The 20,414-nt window shown below is 35.0% G+C and overlaps 1 protein-coding gene across 1 annotated transcript in view; it reads right to left on the bottom strand.

Moving 5' to 3' along the window:
- The window catches only part of Lrp6 (LDL receptor related protein 6), a 170,906-nt gene that overhangs the window by 63,642 nt on the left and 86,850 nt on the right, over window positions 1-20,414 (bottom strand). The window contains 4 exon segments of the mRNA XM_047549455.1: window positions 8,824-8,995; window positions 10,006-10,402; window positions 12,984-13,115; window positions 15,163-15,359. Of these exon segments, the coding sequence (XP_047405411.1) occupies window positions 8,824-8,995; window positions 10,006-10,402; window positions 12,984-13,115; window positions 15,163-15,359 (898 nt within the window).

Genomic DNA, 20,414 nt, shown 5'->3' on the forward strand with positions numbered 1-20,414 from the left:
TGAATTCCACTCTTCCTAAATAGAAAGGTATATATCTTTGAACAACAAAAAATGGTAAGCAAAAAGGACCCAGTATTGCTGAACTTTCAATAAGAGAAACTTGGGATAGAAAGAGCAAATGTTGGGGACGGGGGACTCTATCTAGAAAAAAATATGGTTAGTTTTACAAATCTGAAAACAGTTTTCTTTTATTCAAAGAAAATAAACTTTGAAAACCTATGAAACATTTAATTACTATCCATATGCTAATGAAATCTATGTGGCACGGAAGGACTTTTTCCATACTCTAGGAAAGCAGCTAAAACTACGCAGTAGCTAAAACAGAAGCAATATTATACATCTTCACAAATATAAAATCCAAGTTATCACACATCAATCCGAAAATAAAATAAATGAACAAAAACAAAAAAATTTGAACAAAGCTTACATTAATTACACACAGCTTCTAATTTTATCTCTACTTACAAACCTTAGAAGTCTGGTGGATTTTCTAATGCTTAAAATTATAAGTGAAATGCTAAAACAATACCATTCTACCAAAAATATAATAAATAAAAGAAAAAGAATTCTAATTTTTTCCCCAAGACTTGCTTATTTCAATTCAAATCTAACAACAAATTTATACTACAATGAAGGAAGAGTTTGGAAACTCTATTAAGAGTTCAACAAAAAAATTACATATCTGCATTATTACATTCTTCCCAGTTCTAAATTTTTTTGCAGACCACTTGAGTAGAAAACTGAAAGAGAATCCTTTGTTCTCATAGATAACTTTAGAAGTTGACAAAGAATCTTGAAATAGTTGTTGATAACTTTAAATTGAAACTTTAAAACACATATCACTGTTAACTGTTCAATGTTTTGCAAACTCCTTCCCAAGTTTACTATGGTCTTTGCCATTATCTGTCCACCTACCCTTTCCAACCCTTCCAAAAACTTTTAAAATAAAACATCTATGACCCTTTACAATGACAGTAGGTTCCCACTAGTCAAAAGAAATAATCTTCAAACTGAAGAATATTTTACATGCACTCCAATACTTACACACACACACACACATATACACATGCACATGCACACATTAAAATGTTTAGCAAGGACCAAACAACAGCTTTAAAATGTTTACTTAAACCTAGCAACCATGTTAGTAATGGAGCAGACTGTATACAAGTGAGTACAAAATCTAAATGGGTATTATTTCAGTAAAATTGGGTTACTAAAGTCTGAACACCTAACAAAAAGTTCTCTTTAACTGGGGATTACAGCCACAGCAAGTAAGGAAGAGTCGAAAGAAAAAACAAAAATATTCATGTCATCTGTGATATACATTTCCTTTTAGAAATTTTCCCAAAGTGGAAAGCAGTATGGAGATTTCTCAGAAAACTTGGAATGGAACCACCATTTGACCCAGCTATCCCACTCCTCAGTTTATACCCAAAGACTTAAAATCAGCATATTACAGTGACATAGTCACATCAATGTGTATACCAGCTCAATTCACAATAGCAAAACTATGGAATCAACCTAGATGCCCTTCAACAGATGAATGGATAAAGAAAATGTGGTACATTTACACAATGGAATATTACTCAGCCTTAATTAAGAATGAAATTTTGCCATTTGCAGGTAAATGGATGGAACTGGAGAGTATCATGCTATGTACTGGCTATGAAATAAGCCAATCCCAAAAAACCAAAGGCGGAATGTTTTCTCTGATAAGTGGATACTGATCCATAGTTGAGGGTGGGTAGGGAAAAATGAAGGAATTTTGGATTGTACAAAGGGGAGTGAGGGGAAGGGTGGAGAGTGAGAGGCGGGGAAGGACAGTAGATTGTGAGACAGACATTATTACCCTATATACATGGATGAAAAGAACTTTTAAAAATATTTATCACTGTCAAAAAAAGTTAATGAAAATAAATAAATAAAAGTTAAAAAGAAAAGAAATTTTCCCAGAGTGAAGTAGATTATGCATTCTTAAACTAAGACAAGCGGTTAATACAGTAACATCAGAAATGCTATAACTACAAGGAATTTATTATCTCGTTCCAAAGGTCTTATTGTCCAAAATACACAGACCAGCAATCATGTGTATTATCTGAAGTCACCCAGTTGAATGGGGGGGTGGGGGGATGAAACAAAAACTAAGATCAGGATCCAATACTACAAAATGTTTCAACAGGGCGAGGGTTGTAGCTCAGTGGTAGAGCACTTGCCTAGCATGTGTTGAGGTGCTGGGTTCGATTCTCAGCACTGCATATAAATAAATAAAAATAAAGGTCCACTGACAACTAAAAAAAAGTTTCAATAAAGATTTAGAGATTACCACTCTTTACAACTAAATTCTGTGATAAATTGTTAAGAAAGTAGGACATTAAAAGCAGCATTCTTCCTTCAGGAGTTATAAAAACCAAGGGAATAAAGTATTTTAACAATAATCACATTAAAACTAAAAATACCTCCACAAATATTCAATAATGAGATGAAAAAGTGTAACAGGAGTACACTTTATTTGTTGACTTTTTTGTTTTGGGGTTTTATTTATTTTATTTTTTGTTTTACTGGGGATTGAATCCAGGGCCTTGTACATGTTAGGTGAACACTCAGCCAATGAGCAACATCCCCAGTTCAGGAGTTCATTTTTAAAAAATGGTTCAAGGGCAAGTTCAAACTTGATCACTAAAGTGCTCAGTCCCAACATACATCATATTATCTTAATTTTATAAATAAAACTATCCAAAAACTCCTAAATTGAGGCAAAGCATTTTGTTTGGTGAGGCTCTAGGGCTTGTTGTGGCAGTTCAGAACAGCATGATTACATCTATCAACAAGTAAATTTCTCTTATTTGTACTTGAAAAAAACTTTTTTAAAGTAAGGCACTTTAAGTAGAGTGGATAATGAGACAATAGCATATAACTGAATGATGTACTACTTTGGCTACTGAGGTTATAACAAGTTAAAAGATGCTGTGATAACTGGATATAAACAGGATTTCACAAATTTATTTTCATGAGATAAATTCCCCACCAAAAAAACCTGCAAAATGACAACACCATGTTCAAACTTCAGGGAATACAGGTCTGCAATCCAGGTACTCTGTTGAGTTGACATATCTAATGCAGAAGTTTATCATTCTGCGATCATATGTCATGAAGATGTGGGGGAAAATACATATTCACACACATACATATGTGTGGTAAAACAGTAGAAATGGACAAAAGATTCAGGAGTTAATGTCCTCTATCTCAGAAATTTCTCAAACTGAAAGTATAATCAGTTTTAAGGGAGACTGAATGTTATAAACTGGCCAAGATTCAAAAGGATTACTTGTTGATACTTGCTGTATAATCAGAAAAGCTTATCTCAACAACAGATAATTGTGTTACTATTATTTAAGAAAATTAATCCTAGAAATCAACAGTAGGAAAAATCATCATAAACAAATCCTTGTGTGTTTGGACAGACTTTCACAATATGTCAGCTAAAGATGCCAGACAAAGAAATTCCTTTAAAAAGAAATCTGAATACTTGGGGAAAAAATTTCCTTATTAGGGTATTGATAAAACAGAGGAAGCTGTCATCAGAGGAAAATGTAGCCCGGCAATTTCAGGCTTAGAATGTGAAACAGAACATTCACCAAATGCCAAGTTTTTTCAACACACATCATAGACAATAAAACACTCTTTATTCAAAAATTCTTGGCATTAAAGGTTCTAATAAGCTCTGTCTCTGTTTCCCAATAAAGTTGTGCCAGGTACAATTAGATATGCACAAAACTACCTATGAATATTATATCCTCTAAAGTAAAGAAACTTATACTGACAGAGATTTCAAACAAATCCACACGATCTTAAAGTAGACATGAAAATTTCTTTTTACCTATAACTGCCAGGTGTTGCATCACTGTCAACAAAGCTCAGAAATGAAGGGGTGGGAGGGTGAAGGGATTTAACATGCATTATTTTTTTTCAGTTAAAGTAGAATACAATGAGAAAAGCATCCTCAAGAAAATACCAGCAAGCGAACAGTATATTCTAAATTTTATACCATGGCAAGGAATGCTTTAAACTTTCAATTACCAATGATATTTCTTTGCTATTGGAAAGCAGTACTGTGGGTCCAAGTTACAACAGATGTTTTGACAGTAAAACCTGACCAAGAAAAAAATAAGAATGTTCTTAGGATACGATTTTATTCTCAGTACTGCAGGGTCATACAAAATAGAAATAAAGGCTTCCACTAAAAGAAAAATTTTCTTCTTTTTTAATACAGGTGGGCCCTAGAACTGGGAGATGCTGGAACATAGCACAAAAAAAAAGTAAATCAGAAAGTCTGTTTGTAAAAGGCAATGAAATCATTTCAGTGCAATCAAGAAGAAACATAATCAAGTACCAGTCAGCACCTTCTAAATAACACCTAGAGATAAGTGGCCTTTAGTAGCTGACAAGTACAAAAAGCAGATATCTTCAGATACAAATTTTATATTAAGGTAGCAATGCCACCATCTTTATTTTTAATGTGACATTATTAGCAATGCCCTATGTACAGTTCCTCTTTCCAGAAACTGATATTACATCTGGTAAATCTATTCATTTTTTTTCCTACATCTCTGTAACAATAAGTGAAACAATCAAATTTGAAACCCACAGTTCCCCATTCCTTTTCTCTGATTTCCAGAATTCTTAGATCCAAACCCTAATATAGTCAGCATTTAGCCACATCACCACCTACAAAAAAAGGAAAGGAGAAGTTGATTCAAGGCATCCCCACAAAGGAAACAATAATCCGAGTGAATGAGCATTCTGAATTCTTCCCATGGGCTCCACTCAAAACATAAGAGCTCACTTTATCTTTCACTACCACATAACAATTCACCTAACAATTCACCAATTACTTTTCTTCTCACATGTACTATTAACACATACAGGGCACTCTGTTTCCACATAAAAACTCTAAGTCTTCTAGAACAGAACAGGCTATCACAACCGTAACCTGATACTCTCTTACAGTCCCATTCCATTCATGGTCATGATAAAGCTTGGAGGAACCATAAGGGAGTATTTCACTTATTTTAGTATTTGGGACCAACTGCACATAATGAGAGGCTAGTAAATAAACAACTTTTTTTTTTTTTTTTTTTTCTGTTTAGAGGTAGTTTATCTACATCCTTAAATTAATGGCTGCTGTAAACCTCTTGGCAAGGCTGACAAAACGAAAACCAACTGCAATTCACCATGAGAAAATTAGGCTGCATCAAACTAGGGACCAGTTGCCCGTAGATTCGCCTTGGCGTTGTAAGGGCTAAACAGATAACGTAGTCCAGCACTTGGCACAGCGCAGGGACTGCATGCGGACATTAATTTCCGCCCACGCTCTCCTGTCCTGGTATAATCTCCAAAGGAAAACGACCTATAGTGGTGAGGGGCGTTCTGCGATGCCCGCATGGACAGCCTCTGTATTTCATATCAGAGCACTTGGCTCTCTGGGACACAAAAGCTAAGAGCGAGGGGAAAATCGAACACCTCTTGGACACAGGCTGCCCACTGCAGCTGGGACTCTATAGAGACAATCCTAAGTACTTTCCATGGTGGTGGTGGTGACCAGATTCCTGAAACGGGGTGAATGAGGTCGTAGGGAGACTGTCAGGTTTGGGAAAGAGGTGAGTTCGCTCTTTCGGCTTCCAGCAGTCCACTTCCAACCCAAGCAGAAGACAAATGCCTCCTGGGCTCACTCTCACCTACCGCCCCTGGCCAGAGCTGCCCTGGCGCCCCGGTCCCGTGGCCACAGGGCCCTGTGTACAAGTGTACACTCCGCGCTTTGACTGGGCTTCGGCACCGAATCACCACCATAGTTCTGAGACACTCTTCTTGTCAAACCCTACATCCATAAGTAAGTGCCCGGATGCTGCAGATCCCAAGTCGCCTTCCCGGGAGGATGAGGGAAAGCAGGGCAGGGAGTCAGGGAAAGAGACGCAAATAAACTTCTTTGGGGTGGGGGTGAGGTTTTGGTTCCCCCCCCCCCTCGTTTTAATTTGTTTTTCCCAGGGTTACTTTACCACTGAGCTACACTCCCAGCCCTTTCTACTTAATTTTTAGACAGGGTTTCACTGAGTTGCTGAGGCTGTCCTTGAACTTGTGATCCTCCTGTCACAGTCTCCCCCACGGCTGGGATTACAGGTGTGTACCACAGCACATGGCTTAGAAGCATTTTAAGAACTATTTCTTTCAAAAAGTTTTCAAGTTCAATATTATCTGCCTACAACCAAGTAAAAAGAGATGAAACGGTGGTGACAGTTGCTCCCATAATAGCTACTATTCTCAGGATGGAAAGCTAACAGTTTTTCTCAAATTACACAAGATTAATTTAGATGAGAGTTGTGATCTTTCTTTAGTTTGCCATGTACCAGCAGCTACTCATCATCATCATAAGAGAATAAGTAATAATACCTGCTCTATTTCCTCGATATACCTGTGAAGAAAAAATAACCAAAGCTTTGATGCACAACCAGTGAAAGTTCATCAGAATCTCCAGTGGAAAGAATAAGGGGAGGTTTTGTGTGAATAGTTTGGTGAAGTACATTTACAACTAATACCAATCTATCATTAAGAAGAAAAACAACAAAGAGCAGTTATGTGCCAGAAAACTGGAAGAAAAAAAAAGGCAAGTTAAGAATGCTAGTTCCATTTAGGGAAGAAGGAAAGAAGGGGTGAGGGATCAATGGCACTACTGTTCATTTATACAGATACAGCTCACAAACAGAACAAGGAAGCCAGAAGGAATACTAATTTTAAGATCTGCACTCACTGTGAATTAAGAAAATAAATTCTATTTAATCAATATTCTATATTGTTGTATGTGTATTCATTTTTATTCTTAGCCACTGTCACTCAGAACCTATAAAAATGCCCATTTCTTTTTTTGACTCCCTCCTTAAATAGTTGTGATTCTGAATAAATTTCTATATGTAAAGTATTAAATATACCTCAAGTGGGGAAAATAAGACTTGAAAGTTTTCCATTAAGAAATAATGCTTTCGGGGTTGGGGTTGTGGCTCAGTGGTAGAGTCCCTGCCTAGCATGTGTGAGGCACTGGGATCGATTCTCAGCACCACATATAATGAATAAAATAAAGGTCTATCAACATCTAAAAAAAAATCTTTAAAAAAAATGCTTTTATTTTTCAAGCTAATCAAAAAGTTATAATAAGGTAAAAAAGACAAGACTAAATATTGACTTTTAAAAGTCCCTATAATAAATAAAGTATTCCTTCCTTATGTAAATTTCATTGCTACAGACATTCTTCTAGGTCACTCAGGCTTTAAACTATTTCCTAATGATAATACATTCAAGCATGGTCCACAGCTGATGAACAATACACAATTATAAACTGGTTGGAATTAGGTGGGTAATATGTACTCAAGCAGATCCAAATGAAGTTAACAGCCATCTGAAAAGTAAATCCATCACCTGTGTCTCAGCACTGCCCTCCAAGATTCAACATTAACTTGGATTTTAAGGAAGAGGTGAAGTACAGTGAAACACAACAGGGAAAAATTTTATGTAGCTAGTATACATAGGATTTTCTGTTAATGGAAACCAGATGCAAGAATAAGAGATGCCATTTTCAGTATCTGGGCCTGGTGGAATACTAATGGGTTTCTTCTGTTCCAACTTTCCACTTTGGAAGGAAAGTCCTTTAATTCATTATTCTCTCAGAGTTCCTGGAGCTCCTAAGAACTACCTTTCTAAAATAACTGGTCTAGAGTCCAAATTTTCTATACATAAGATGTGTGCAGGGCTGCAGTTGTGACTCAGTGGTAGCGCACTTGTCCAGCATGTGTGAGGCAATGGGTTCGATCCTCGGTACCACATAAAAATAAATGAATACTGGGTTGAGGATATAGCTCAGTTGGTAGAGTGCTTGCCTTGCAAGCACAAGGCCCTGGGTTCAATCCCCAGCACTGCAAAAATAAATAAATAAATAAAATGAATAAACAAAATAAAGGGATTTTTGTCTATGTACAACTAAAGAAAAAAAATTTAAAAAGATGTGCAGTCACTCTCTAAAGAGTCACACAAGGCCATTACTTATACAAGAAGTCATGCATCCCTCAAAGGAAAAATAAGATTCTAACTCCATATTAAGTATGTAACACATAAAACCTTTGACACAGACTAATTCAAACTGTGTGGATTTTAATGTCACATTTAATATCAATGATATATTTACAAACCACTATGACAAAATATTCATTACTGGTTATTTTCACCATAATTCTATTTGACTGCCACAATTTTACCACTTGGTAAATGTTTTTCCTAAGCTTTGGTTAATTCATCTTTCCCTCATAGAGTCCATAAATTAAGTTAAAAAGTGTTCACATGTAACTATCTTAATACTTTATATATTTCACTTCCTGTCTCAACACCAGTAACACCAACAAAAGTTATATACACAAATGGGTTTTGTTTTCTAAATTAGGATAGCCAGTCTTCCAGTACAGATCTTATATAATTTTGGTTTGCTAAAACTGCCTCTAGAAAATTCAGGACATGGCTTTATCCAAAATGAGGATAATCACATAAGCTTTTAAGACTAGAAATAAATGAAGATCCATTTCTCTTACCAATGTAACTCAGAAATCATAGGACTAGGTGGAAGATAATACATCATCCCTAGAAACATGAAATCAAGTAAAACTTCTATAAGACACCTTCAGTACCCCAGACAACTGTTAAAAGGTCAAAGTACCCACACCAAATTACTACCAAAATAAAAAATATACAAAACTGGTTTTTAAAATGAAAAAGTAAGAAACAAACCTCAATTTTGTCTGTTTTGGCATCTCCCCAGTATATTTTGCCTTCATCATAATCCAAGGCTAAACCATTTGGCCAACCAAGAGAAGTATTAACCAATACTACTCGATCAGAACCATCCAGAGCTGCTCGCTCAATTTTTGGGATTTCTCCCCAGTCTGTCCAATACATGTACCTGCAGAAGTATACAGAAATTGAGCCAAAAACAGATAATAAAAGTGACATCCATGACAGACATTACACTACCATCATCAGTCAATACCATAGAAGGAAAAAGAAATAACACATACATACTAAGAGTATGTTTAAGAAGCTTATTATAAGCAATAGATAAGCTTGTAGGAAATTTTCAGATCAGAGTTTCTATACTGATCCTGAAAATGCTTTCCAGTAAGATTCCATTTTTAGTCACAATATTTTGTGCCTCTTCCCATGAACGTTAACTCTTTCTTGATGCTTGTCACTGTCTAACATCAAAGCTATCCTAGTAGGAATATCCAGATGACAAACTGAAATCATCCAATTCTCCCTGCAGTGCAAAGTGATTCCTGTGGCTTCTGGATAATTAAGCAGTTCTAAGGTACTAGTATACAGTGAGGTATAATAATTTGTCACTATGTTCATTCCCAGAATAAATCCTACAATAACATTTCAAAGTACGTAGAAAGTTGTGATACCTCAGACTAAATAGGGTATATGCCCCCCTCCCCCCACAAAAAAAAAAAAAGGAGTAAAGCTATATGGCCTCACAAGGATTTAGAAATCAAGTCATTCATATATTTGGGGAAATATGAAGTAAGACTTAGTTTTACTATAAATACTGAAATAGGATGAAATTAAATCTTATATGGGAAGGGAAAGGGTTCTGAAAATCATTTCTTTCCACATTTTTCATGGTCATGATGCAATCTGAGCAAAATCTGCAGACAACACCCAAAGTCAGCAAGTATGGACTTAATTTAGAAATAAAAATTATTTAAGACAGTTAAGGAAAAAAAAAACTAGAAATTCTCTCTAACTTGACATTTTATACCAATCATTATATTCTAAAAATGAACAGTCATTAAACAACTATTTATTAGAAACCAATAAACTTTATGTATTTCATGTTGTATGAGTTAATGTTTTTAGTTATCAATAGGAAATGAAACACCAGACATATTTACTAACAGTAGAGTTTCTTACCCAACCATAGGATCTAAGACAATAGCCCGGGGTTCTTCTAAGTCCTCTGAAATCAAGATTTTCCTCATTGTTCCATTTAGCCGTGTCACTTCTATCCGATCAGTACCAGTGTCTGTCCAATAAAGATTTCGTGCAACCCAGTCAACAGCAATACCATCAGGATGGGCAATTTGAGCAGTGACCACAAACTGACTGCCAGATCCATCTATGAAGGAGCGGCGTATGGCTCTCACTTCATCATCAGTCCAGTAGATATAGCCTTCCACAGGATCATAATCAATGGCAATAGCATGACGGATGTCTTCTAACTGCAGAACGATATCTGTAAAATCTGGTGTATCCAGAGAAATCCGTCTCAAGTCTGTCCTTCGGGCTAAAAGCAATAATTCAGTGGCACCTATATGACAAAAGTGAAATGAAAGACGGATAAAAAAAATCACTTGAAAGTCACAGCAAAATTTAGCCACCCTAAATAAAGAATGCAGAACTTCTTCAGGAAATAAAAAAAAATACATGGGTACAAAAGGAAATTAGTTTTCTTTAAAGTAGGAATGAAAACTAATACAATAAAATAGGAAGAGTTCACTTGAGGTCAAGCTCTATAATGGTCAACCTCTCCAAATCAAGTTTTGATACACTTTCTGGTTTCATTTCAGGAGTAGCTAAATATTAAAGGAAGAAGGAGATGTAGGATACAGAGCCTTTGTTCAAGAAGCATGTTTTGAAAGATACAGAAATCTAGGACAAGAATATTTGTGGTCAATTGGAATGTTATAAAATTGGATTATAGTAATGTGATGGTCACTCAACTCTGTAGATTTATTTTTAAAAAATCACTGAATAATACGCCTGAAATGGAAGAATTTTATGGTACATGAATTACATATTAATAAAGCTGTCTTAACAAAGAAATACAAGGCAACACTTGACAGAACTGAGGACAAAAGAAGTATGGAGAAAGAAATAGCAATGAAGAGAGGGAACCAGATAAACAACACTGTGGTTGAGAGTAAGAATAGTGAAAACAAACAACAACAAGAAAAGAGTAAGAGTAGTGAATCTGATACAATTTGATTCAAGTAGCTATAAGAACTTAATAAAATACAGAATCTCTTTAGCCTAGTTTCTTCATTTAAATGTCATAAGGTTGCTGTGAGAATTAAAGGAGATGAATGTAAAACTCAGGAAGGTACTAAGCATACAAGTGTTCAATAAAAGCAGGATGATACTAAGAACAAGTACTCAATAAATATTAACTAATGTACTCTCATTAAAAATGAAGATTTTAAAATTTATTTGAGCTTTAAATGGAATTTATTTATGAACTGTTTTAAACCCAAAACATTAACAGGATTAACAGTTAACAGTTATTATGATTTAATAAAACATAAATAAGAATGAGAAAAATAAGCTCAATCTGTTTTCATTTTTTATGTTCAAGTAAACCATCAATCACCTAACTATAAAACACTCATTAAAAAATAATAAGCAAACAGACAACTGAACGAACAAGAAAAAAATTCCTAACCCACCCCACCCCCAAAAAAAGTGTCCAAAAGAAAATACTGGTATATAAACTTCAAGCATCCATCTGAAATTATATTTGTAAAAACTCAGAGGAGTGACACTTCTCAACATCAGCTATTTAACTCCAAGGCTAATTACAAATGAACTCCAACACTGAGAAAGTATATCCCAAAATGCCACATAGCAGGTACAAACTACAAATAACTATACAATTCACTGGCCCTCTGCTTACTGCCAAAAAGAACCAGTCAAAATTTAGCAAATGAAGAGTTATAAAGCTGTTAATGTGGGCATTATGATCAAAACATAATAGCTAACTTAAGGCTACTTTACCTGAAAAATGTATGCCTAAAATTCAAAACTGTTAAACATGTACATCTGCAGTACTGTGAGGCAGTAGACAAAACACTGTTGCTAAAATAAATACTCAGTTTTAAAGTCAGGCTACATTTTCAAACAAAAAAGTAATATTACAAAAACCTTTTGTTTTAAATTGAAACCGAATTATTGTTTGCCATGGAAACCATCAGACTAGAGTCAGCCAGCTTCACCTTTGACTACGAGGACAATTTATCAATGCCAAGTCATAACAAACATCTAGTACACAGACTCAATTCCATTTCTCTGACTCCCTGACCTCCTTGCCAGGAACTCTCTAATACGCAGAAATAAAGGCTTCTGCTTTTCAAAGTTAGATAAAGAAGCCACTGCTAAACATAACAATTTTCTTACCAGGTCTTGCTGGTTGCTAGAGAACCAGATGGTGATCCATAGGGGTAAAAATGAAGAATAATATTCTCATTAAGAAAAAGAGAAGAACTGATGTTCTTCCAAAATCAGAAGTCCCTTGAAATGTCCTAAGTCAGTACACTTCTCCAACATGCCCTCTCTCTATGGGAATTAAGAGTAAGGAGAAGAGGCAAAGTGTAGTGGTTAAGTATTTAAAAAAAAAAAAAAAAAAAAAAAAAAGTTGTTTTTAACAATATAACATGAATTTTTTTCTTCTTCTAAAAACACCTCTCTGACACTAAAAAGCAATTTAAAATATCTTTAAACCAGTGTTAGAAAATATATTTACCCCATGATATTCTTTATAGCTAAAAATTTAATAAACATTTTTCCCTTTACAGAGGATATTTACAAGTTACCTACTATTAAAAATGTATTTTTAATAAGATGTAATAACAATTCTTATAGGAATTAATTGATATCAGTAACTATGAAATCTGATAGAACAGAAATAGTGCCTAATTTTTTCCCAAAAAATTAGTACATTTCTTAAAATACTAAAATTGATAAAATAGTATTCAAAAGATGACATAAAACAGTTATATAACTATTTCAGTCTCCCAAAGCACTGTAACCTGTAGAATTTACTACAGAGAAATAAATCATGAAGAATCTTAATTGCTATCATAAAATTTTTTCCTTCTTGGATAAAATCATCTTACCATCTTTGCAGGTTTTTCCATTCTCCAGGAGTTTCACCCCAGTTGGGCAAGCACACTGATAAAAAGGTTTGACTGGAGACATCAAACACAAATGGGAACAACCACCATTATCAATTCCACATGGATTTGTAGCTGTCAAATATAAATCACACTGATTAATACCAATGATTAAGGATGACCTCCCTGACTCTAAGTACACAAATGTTAAAAACTATAACATGAACAACTGTGATAAACCACAATTATTACCAAATGTCATCCAGGTGCTTTGTTTGACTACTAAACCATCTGCAAGGAATTATTCGTTGAAAATTTACTTAGCATTTTAGATCCAAAAAAGCAATAAACAAAAAGTAAAGTAGGAGATCCTCACCCTAAAAGTGTTCACAATCTAATCAATAAGGTAAAATCAACAAACAATAAAACTAGAAGAAAAAAAAAGGAAATTAAATGCAATCTTGCACATATTACACAAGTACACAAACATGAAATAAGTCACTGAGGTTTAAATAACTGAAAAAAAGCTTCATGGAATATGTAGGACATGGCAGGAGCCTTCAGGTTAGGAAGAACAGGGCATTTCAAATGGAGTAAATTCATATGAACAGAATCTTGGGGCCATACACTGAAAAAGCTAATGAGGTGAATAGTACAGTTGAAAGTTATGGTTTCCATTGACTAATAGTAACTAAAGATCATTGAGCATAAAGGGTAGGAACACACTGTAGTAGAAGGTACTGAAAGTAAGAAAAGGAGAATGTTGAAAAGTCATGCCTCGGAAAGATGAACATGGAAGATGGAGCAGAACTGATTAAAAAAGGGAAAATTTTAAAGTAAACAAAACAAATTAGTAAACTGGTAGAAATTATAGAAATGGATGTCAAATACTATTCAAAAAAATCAACATAAGATGCAGAAAAGAACATGAGAGAAAAGAAAGCAACATCGAAGACAAATGCAAATTTTCAAACTAGTAAAACTAAAAGATCAACAGTGACATTAAAAAAAAATTACAGAGGGGTTAGTGTTAGGGTAAGGGAGGGGGACAAGAATGGAGGAAGGAAGGACTGTATAGAGGGAAAAGGGGTGGGAGGGATGGGGGGCGAGAAAAGAGGGGTGGGAGGGGTAGGGGGAAGGGAACAAAATAACAGAATGAATCAAACAACATTACCCTATGTAAATTTATGATTACACAAATGGTATGCCTTTACTCCATGTACAAACAGAGAAACAACATGTATCTCATTTGTTTACAATAAAAAAAAAAGAATAAAAAAAAATTACAGGGGAAACATTTCTCTTGAGGGTAACCGGGAGAATAAAAATTTCAAAAGTGAATAAATATTTTCTTTTCTTTTCTTTTTTAACAAAAGAGTAATTCACACCTACAGTTTTAAGTGTTTTTGTGGGCTTATGATCATGAGATTCCAATATAAAACATCCAGTACTTGACTGACTCCCCCTAAAGGGAAAGAGCTAATACAAAGCAACACATGACCCAAAAGCTTTTCATTTTGGCTACAGAATACAATCTGAAATACACTGATACATGCCAGACATTTATTTACACACAAGTGCCAAACACTTAACATTCTCATATTCCTTTTAAACCTAATTCCATTCCTCTCTCTCAAGAGGTCACTGTCAACAGACATAGCCCAAGTCATTGTAAAAGGTGACCAAAAATAGAAGCCAAACTAAATTTTTAAAAAGTGGGGTGGGGGGAACAGGAAAAGTAGGGACATATGCAGGGAATTGTTTATTCAGGTACTTCATTCAGCAAATTGAGATGCTTAAGTTCACCAACTAGAGTAACAGTGATTCCACTCAAGAACTGTTTTTTAAATGCACTCCAAAGGAATACACTCAAGCACACATAGAGAAATAAAATGAACAAGAAATGCATTTGTGTGTAAGCTTAACAAATGAGTCAACTCAATTTTTTTAAAGCACCTCCACCACCTCTACCCCAAACAAAGGGCAAGGTAATAATAGTGATAGATATAAGGACACAAATGACAGGATATTGTTTAACCTGAATTATATTTCAATATTTTCCCTTTTTAAACATTTTTCTGCAACCTTCAGATATGTCTTTTCTCCTGACTCTCACTATAGCCAGACATCCAAGTGCTACAAAACTATTCCAACTTAAAATTTAAAAATCAAGATCACTTACCATTTGGCTGCCTCTGCTGGCTGAAGGCATGTATATCCATGGGAGAGAAGATGTTAGAATGGATTTCACGCAGACCCTCGCCAGTATACTTGTTGCAAGCCAAAATGGAGTGTGTATTCCAGTCAGTCCAGTACAATGTGTCCTCAAATAGCGTCAAAGCAAAGGGATGTGGGAGGGAACCTTTAACCACTGCCTGTCTATTAATGAAAAAAAAAAAAACTCAAACTTACTTTTAATTTTTATTCTTTTGTCATAACATCATCACTCCCATTAAAATGGTCTTAGTCCACATTAACACATACAAATCCTGAGCATGTATCTTTAAGTCAAATACATCTATGAAAAACAATTCATCTGATAAATTCAGATGATGTTCAAAAACCCCAACCAAGTTGGGTGTGATGGTACACACCTATAATCCCAGAGGCTTATGAGGCTGAGGCAGGTGGGTCCCAAGTTCAAAACCAACCTCAGCAATTTAATGAAGCCATAAGCAACTTGGTGAGACCCTGTCTCAAAATAAAAAATAAAAAGTGCTAGGATGCAGTTTAGTGGTTAAGCGCCCCTGGGTTCAATCCCTGGCACAAAAACAAAACAAAAACCAACAGAACACCTCAGAATGGTTTTTAAAATGGCAACAGGTCCCCAGTTCACTGTAAGCTACCTGATATAGAAAGCCCAAGTACAAGCACTAAGGCTGTCAATTTTTACTTTCCCAACTACCATCTCTGGACTTGCATCTTCCATTCTTTCACATAGAAGGAGAAAGGTGAACAGTAAGGAAAATCCCAAGGGTTATAACTGGCCCTGGACAGTAGACTTAAATCAATAGATATTCCTTCCTGATGTGGAAAAACAAAGAGTCTGAGCCCATTTATATCATCACTTCTTAGGGTTTTAATAACTGCTAGTGAAAACATAGATGAAGCTAAAATGGCATTCAGGAAGAGCTCTCCCTGAAAAACCTCCAGCAAATGATCATTTAAGTTTGCTTTTTTGCTATATTGTTATTTAATCTCCCCAATTCAGGCAGTCAAAAGAAAGTCCTGCCAAGATATGTTTGTGAGACAAAGCAGACCCAGAATTTATGTAAGCAACACATACTATATAAAACAAAAAGGGCATTTAGGAATCAAGGCACAGTATTTTGCAAAGCGTCTGTTACATAATTGGTAAATGTTTTAGAATAATGAACAAATCATGCTTTGTCTAAATAATATTCAAGGAAATAAATGCTTTGATATTTTCATAACCTCAAATTTTCTAAGAGCCTACCCTAGGAAGAGAGGGAGAATATAAACTACTGAAGAGAAATAACGATCACACATCTTAAGGAAGATAATTGAATTTTTAGATCCATGAGGTTACTTGCTCATCTCTAATATCTAACAGACTGCTAGTGTATTAAATTCAAGAACAGTAACATGATTTGAGGGGATGTTCCAGGAATTGAACCCAGTGCGGGCACTTTAGCCCTGAGCTACATCTCTGGTCTTTTTTTTTTTTTTTTTTTTCTTTTTTCTTTTTGTTTTTGAGACAGTGTCTCACTAAGCTGCTGAAGTTGGTCTTGAACTTTTGTGATCCTTCTCAGTCTTCTGAGTCGCTAGGATTACAGGCATGTGCCACAGCTCCCAGCATACTTTTTATCTAACAAAAATAGCATCTGTTCTTGTACATGGGATGGTCCAAGTCTAAAGTGTCATAAATTCTGACCAGATTTATAAAAAATTGAATATAAATTAACATGATCAGTTTACCAAACAAACTTCATATTCTGGAACCTCATACCCACTCTGACAGCCCATACTACCACAATTTTCTCCTTTTATTCACCTTAATTCCCTCTTCCTCAGCACATTACTTTTCCCTCCGCTTTCTCTAAAAGAATTGTCACAAGTGCTTGTTTCCTCTTTTAAAATGGACAACTTTTATTATGTTAAAGTAATTAGATTGTTTACAATAGTGATATCATAATTTAAGTACAATTTTAATTATTTTACACTATAGCTTTCCAAAATTCTTTATGGGAAGACATAGAGTTCTGAGAAAATGCTAAGACAGGCATGTAATACAAATTAAAAATAAGGAATAAATATTAAGTTATTTAGCAGTTCATCAACTATCCATATAAACTACAAATGGCATATTCAAATCTTCAAAAAATTCTGGAGGGGAGAGAAAGTCTAAGTCCTTTGTATCTCCAAATAAAGTTAAAATTCTCTCTACTGGGTCAGGCCCAGTGGCGCACAACTGTTATCCCAGGGGCTTGGAAGGTTGAGGCAAGAGGATCAATCACAAGTTCAAAGCCAGCCTCAGTAACTTAAGAGAAATCCTAAATAACTTAGTGAGACCCTGTCTCAAAATAAAAAATAAAAAGAGCTGGGGATGTGGCTCCATGGTTAAGCATCCCTGGGTTCAATCCCCAGTTACACCCACCCAAAATCACTCTACTGAATTAAACAGGAAAATAAATAGATGGGATAAGCAAAATCCCTCCATAAAAGCCATAATTTTTATCAGAGTGACTAAAAGCACAGAATTAGAAACCTGGTAAGTTTAAATGCTCGCTGACACTACTTACATCATTTCTACAGTAATTTTTAAAAAATGTTTTCCGTATTTGTAAATGGAAAATAATAAACTATCCTCACTGATTTACTATCACTCACTGAGTCATAACGAATGCGAAAGCCATTCCATATTATGCTTGTTACTAACATTTCACAAATAATACATCAATTTCAGAATATGTATTTTCAAAATTTTAATATTTCTGAAAAGGTTAACATTTTACAATGTGAACATTTCAAGAAGTAATCTTTAAATATGTTTTAAAAATCAACAACTTTTTAGAATCAGTAAATAGTACACTAATACTCAATTTAAATGTCACTTTCTTTCATAGCCTTCCTCAATCTCCTCAACTACAAGTCATTTTTCTTCTTCTAGGATCACATAAGGTTATTGAACTATTTTATAAACATTTACCTGTTCAAAAACTCTGTATCTGATAAATTTTGGAGAGTGGGGACTTAAGTTTATTTTTATTCCAAGGATCTCATATGATATACATAATTTAGTGTACTTATTAAACATTTAGTGAAATGCTTAATGAAAGTAAATATTTTAAATGGAAAAGATGTAATTAACAGAGCTGAACAAAAAGCAGCACTAGGAAACTATCGGTTGTGAGTCATTTACTGATTTGTCCGGCCAATGGGGACTTGTTGCTGAAATTGGAGATAACCGTACATAGTCTTCAATTTACTTATCTCTGGATGGGATTACCAAACAGACCTACCTCCTAGTTCCCCTCTAGAAACACAAGATACTTCCGGGAGTTGATAACAGCTGCTGAGAATAAAAATGGCAGGTAAGATCAAAGTCCAGCTCAGTAGTATATGCCACAATAACCAGAGCTAAAAAATGGATCTCAACTATGGAGACCAAGGAGAAGAAACTGAAACAGACCCATCACCAGATGATTTGATTAAGTGTTAGCAACCTCTGAGTATCATCCCGTCTGTGTCTGTCATTTTCTGTAGCTTACTAATAAAGCTCACTCACACCAATATGCTCTGAGTACAAGAGCTCTTTTGCTAACTCTTTCAGATTCCATAAACCCTGAATTCGCTACTTTCAAATTCCATACCAGCTGGACTTACTCTTCATAAAATATCTCCACACTTTCATTTGCTGTTTCTGGATACCGTCTGAGAAACACTGCCCCATCTCAGAACTGCCCGCCTGTGTTGGGTAATAAATCTTATTTTAACCATATTATGAACTACTGTCATGCAGTTCTGACATCTAAACCCAATCTTGGGAGGGAGCTTCCCCACAGGAAAGACTGTTACAACACTTAAGATATAAGTGATGGTGGGGCAATTTTCTGAAAAATCTCCACGAATCCTGAGGAAAACAAGGAAAACAAACCATCACAAAACCAAAAACTCTAACATTTCTAAATTTATGGAAAAGGAAAACACCAAGACACAAAAAGTTGTGGAAAACTATAAATAGCTAGAAGACCTAATTGATATCAGAACCTCTGCAGAAGGAATCAGAAAGAAACAAAAGGGCATATAGCAGATCTAAGGTCAGAACATACAAGACAGACAACTCTTGAAAGCATGGCACACAATGCTGGAACAGAAGGAGCTGTGGCTACTCTAAGAATAAGTGAATACAAAGAACCCACTGTCAGCATGGAATGGGTTAGAGTATTTCCAACCACAGTTAACTCTCAAAATTGACCTTCCAGGGGACTGACTGTAGGAGGGCTCCCTTGAGGCAGCCTTGAAATGAGGACAAATTATTTAGAGTAGAATAAAAAGTCGGTTTGATAGGTACAAGAGAAAAAATAGAAAAATAAGGCAGAGAAAAAAGTGAAGAAGGAAACAAGTAAGAAATCTCGGAAAGTAAGCTCTGGGTTTTTTTCCAAACATACATACATAGTCACGAGAGTTCTGTAAAGTTAGAAAACTAATGATAAACTTTGCTTTCTTGCATGAGCTAAAAATAAAAAAAATACAATTTATCATGAAAATTAAAAAATGAAGTACAAATCCCATTCAAAGGTTAGTATTAATGAAAGAGGACAAAGAGAGTAATATCCCTACTGTCAATAAAAGTGTGCCAGAAAGATACAGAGACAAATCAACCTGATAATCTTCAAAACTAAAACCTTCAGGAACAAATGAAGAATACCAGAAACAATAAGCATGTAAATTAATATGACTATAAATAATAATTTTTCCTTTTAACTTCATAAAAATAAATAAGATTGCCAGTTGCAGTGGCACATACCTATAATCCTAGGGGTTTGGCAGGCTGAGGCAGGAGGGTCAAGGATTCGAAGTCAGCCTCAGCAACAGCAAGGTGCTAAGCAACTCATTGAGACCCTGTCTCTAAATAAAATACAAAAAAGGGCTCTGGTCTGGGGATGTGGTTGGAGGATCCCTGAGTTCAATCCCTGGTGGTGGGGGGGGGGGGGCAGATATGAAGCAATAATTACATCACTATTGCTTACTACAGCAATATAATATAAATAATACCACAAAGAAAAGAAGTAAACTTTTGCATTAGGCAAAAATTAAGTTAATATTTCCATAAAGTAAATTTTGTCAAAATGCATACTGCAATCTATCAAATAGTCACATTTTAAAAATCTGAAAATATATTTCAAGAAGAATACAAAGGAATTAAAATGATACAGAAGAAAACATCTAAATACAAAAGAGGGAAAAGGA

Source organism: Sciurus carolinensis, chromosome 4, assembly GCF_902686445.1.
Source record: "Sciurus carolinensis chromosome 4, mSciCar1.2, whole genome shotgun sequence".
Classification (NCBI taxonomy): domain Eukaryota; kingdom Metazoa; phylum Chordata; class Mammalia; order Rodentia; family Sciuridae; genus Sciurus; species Sciurus carolinensis.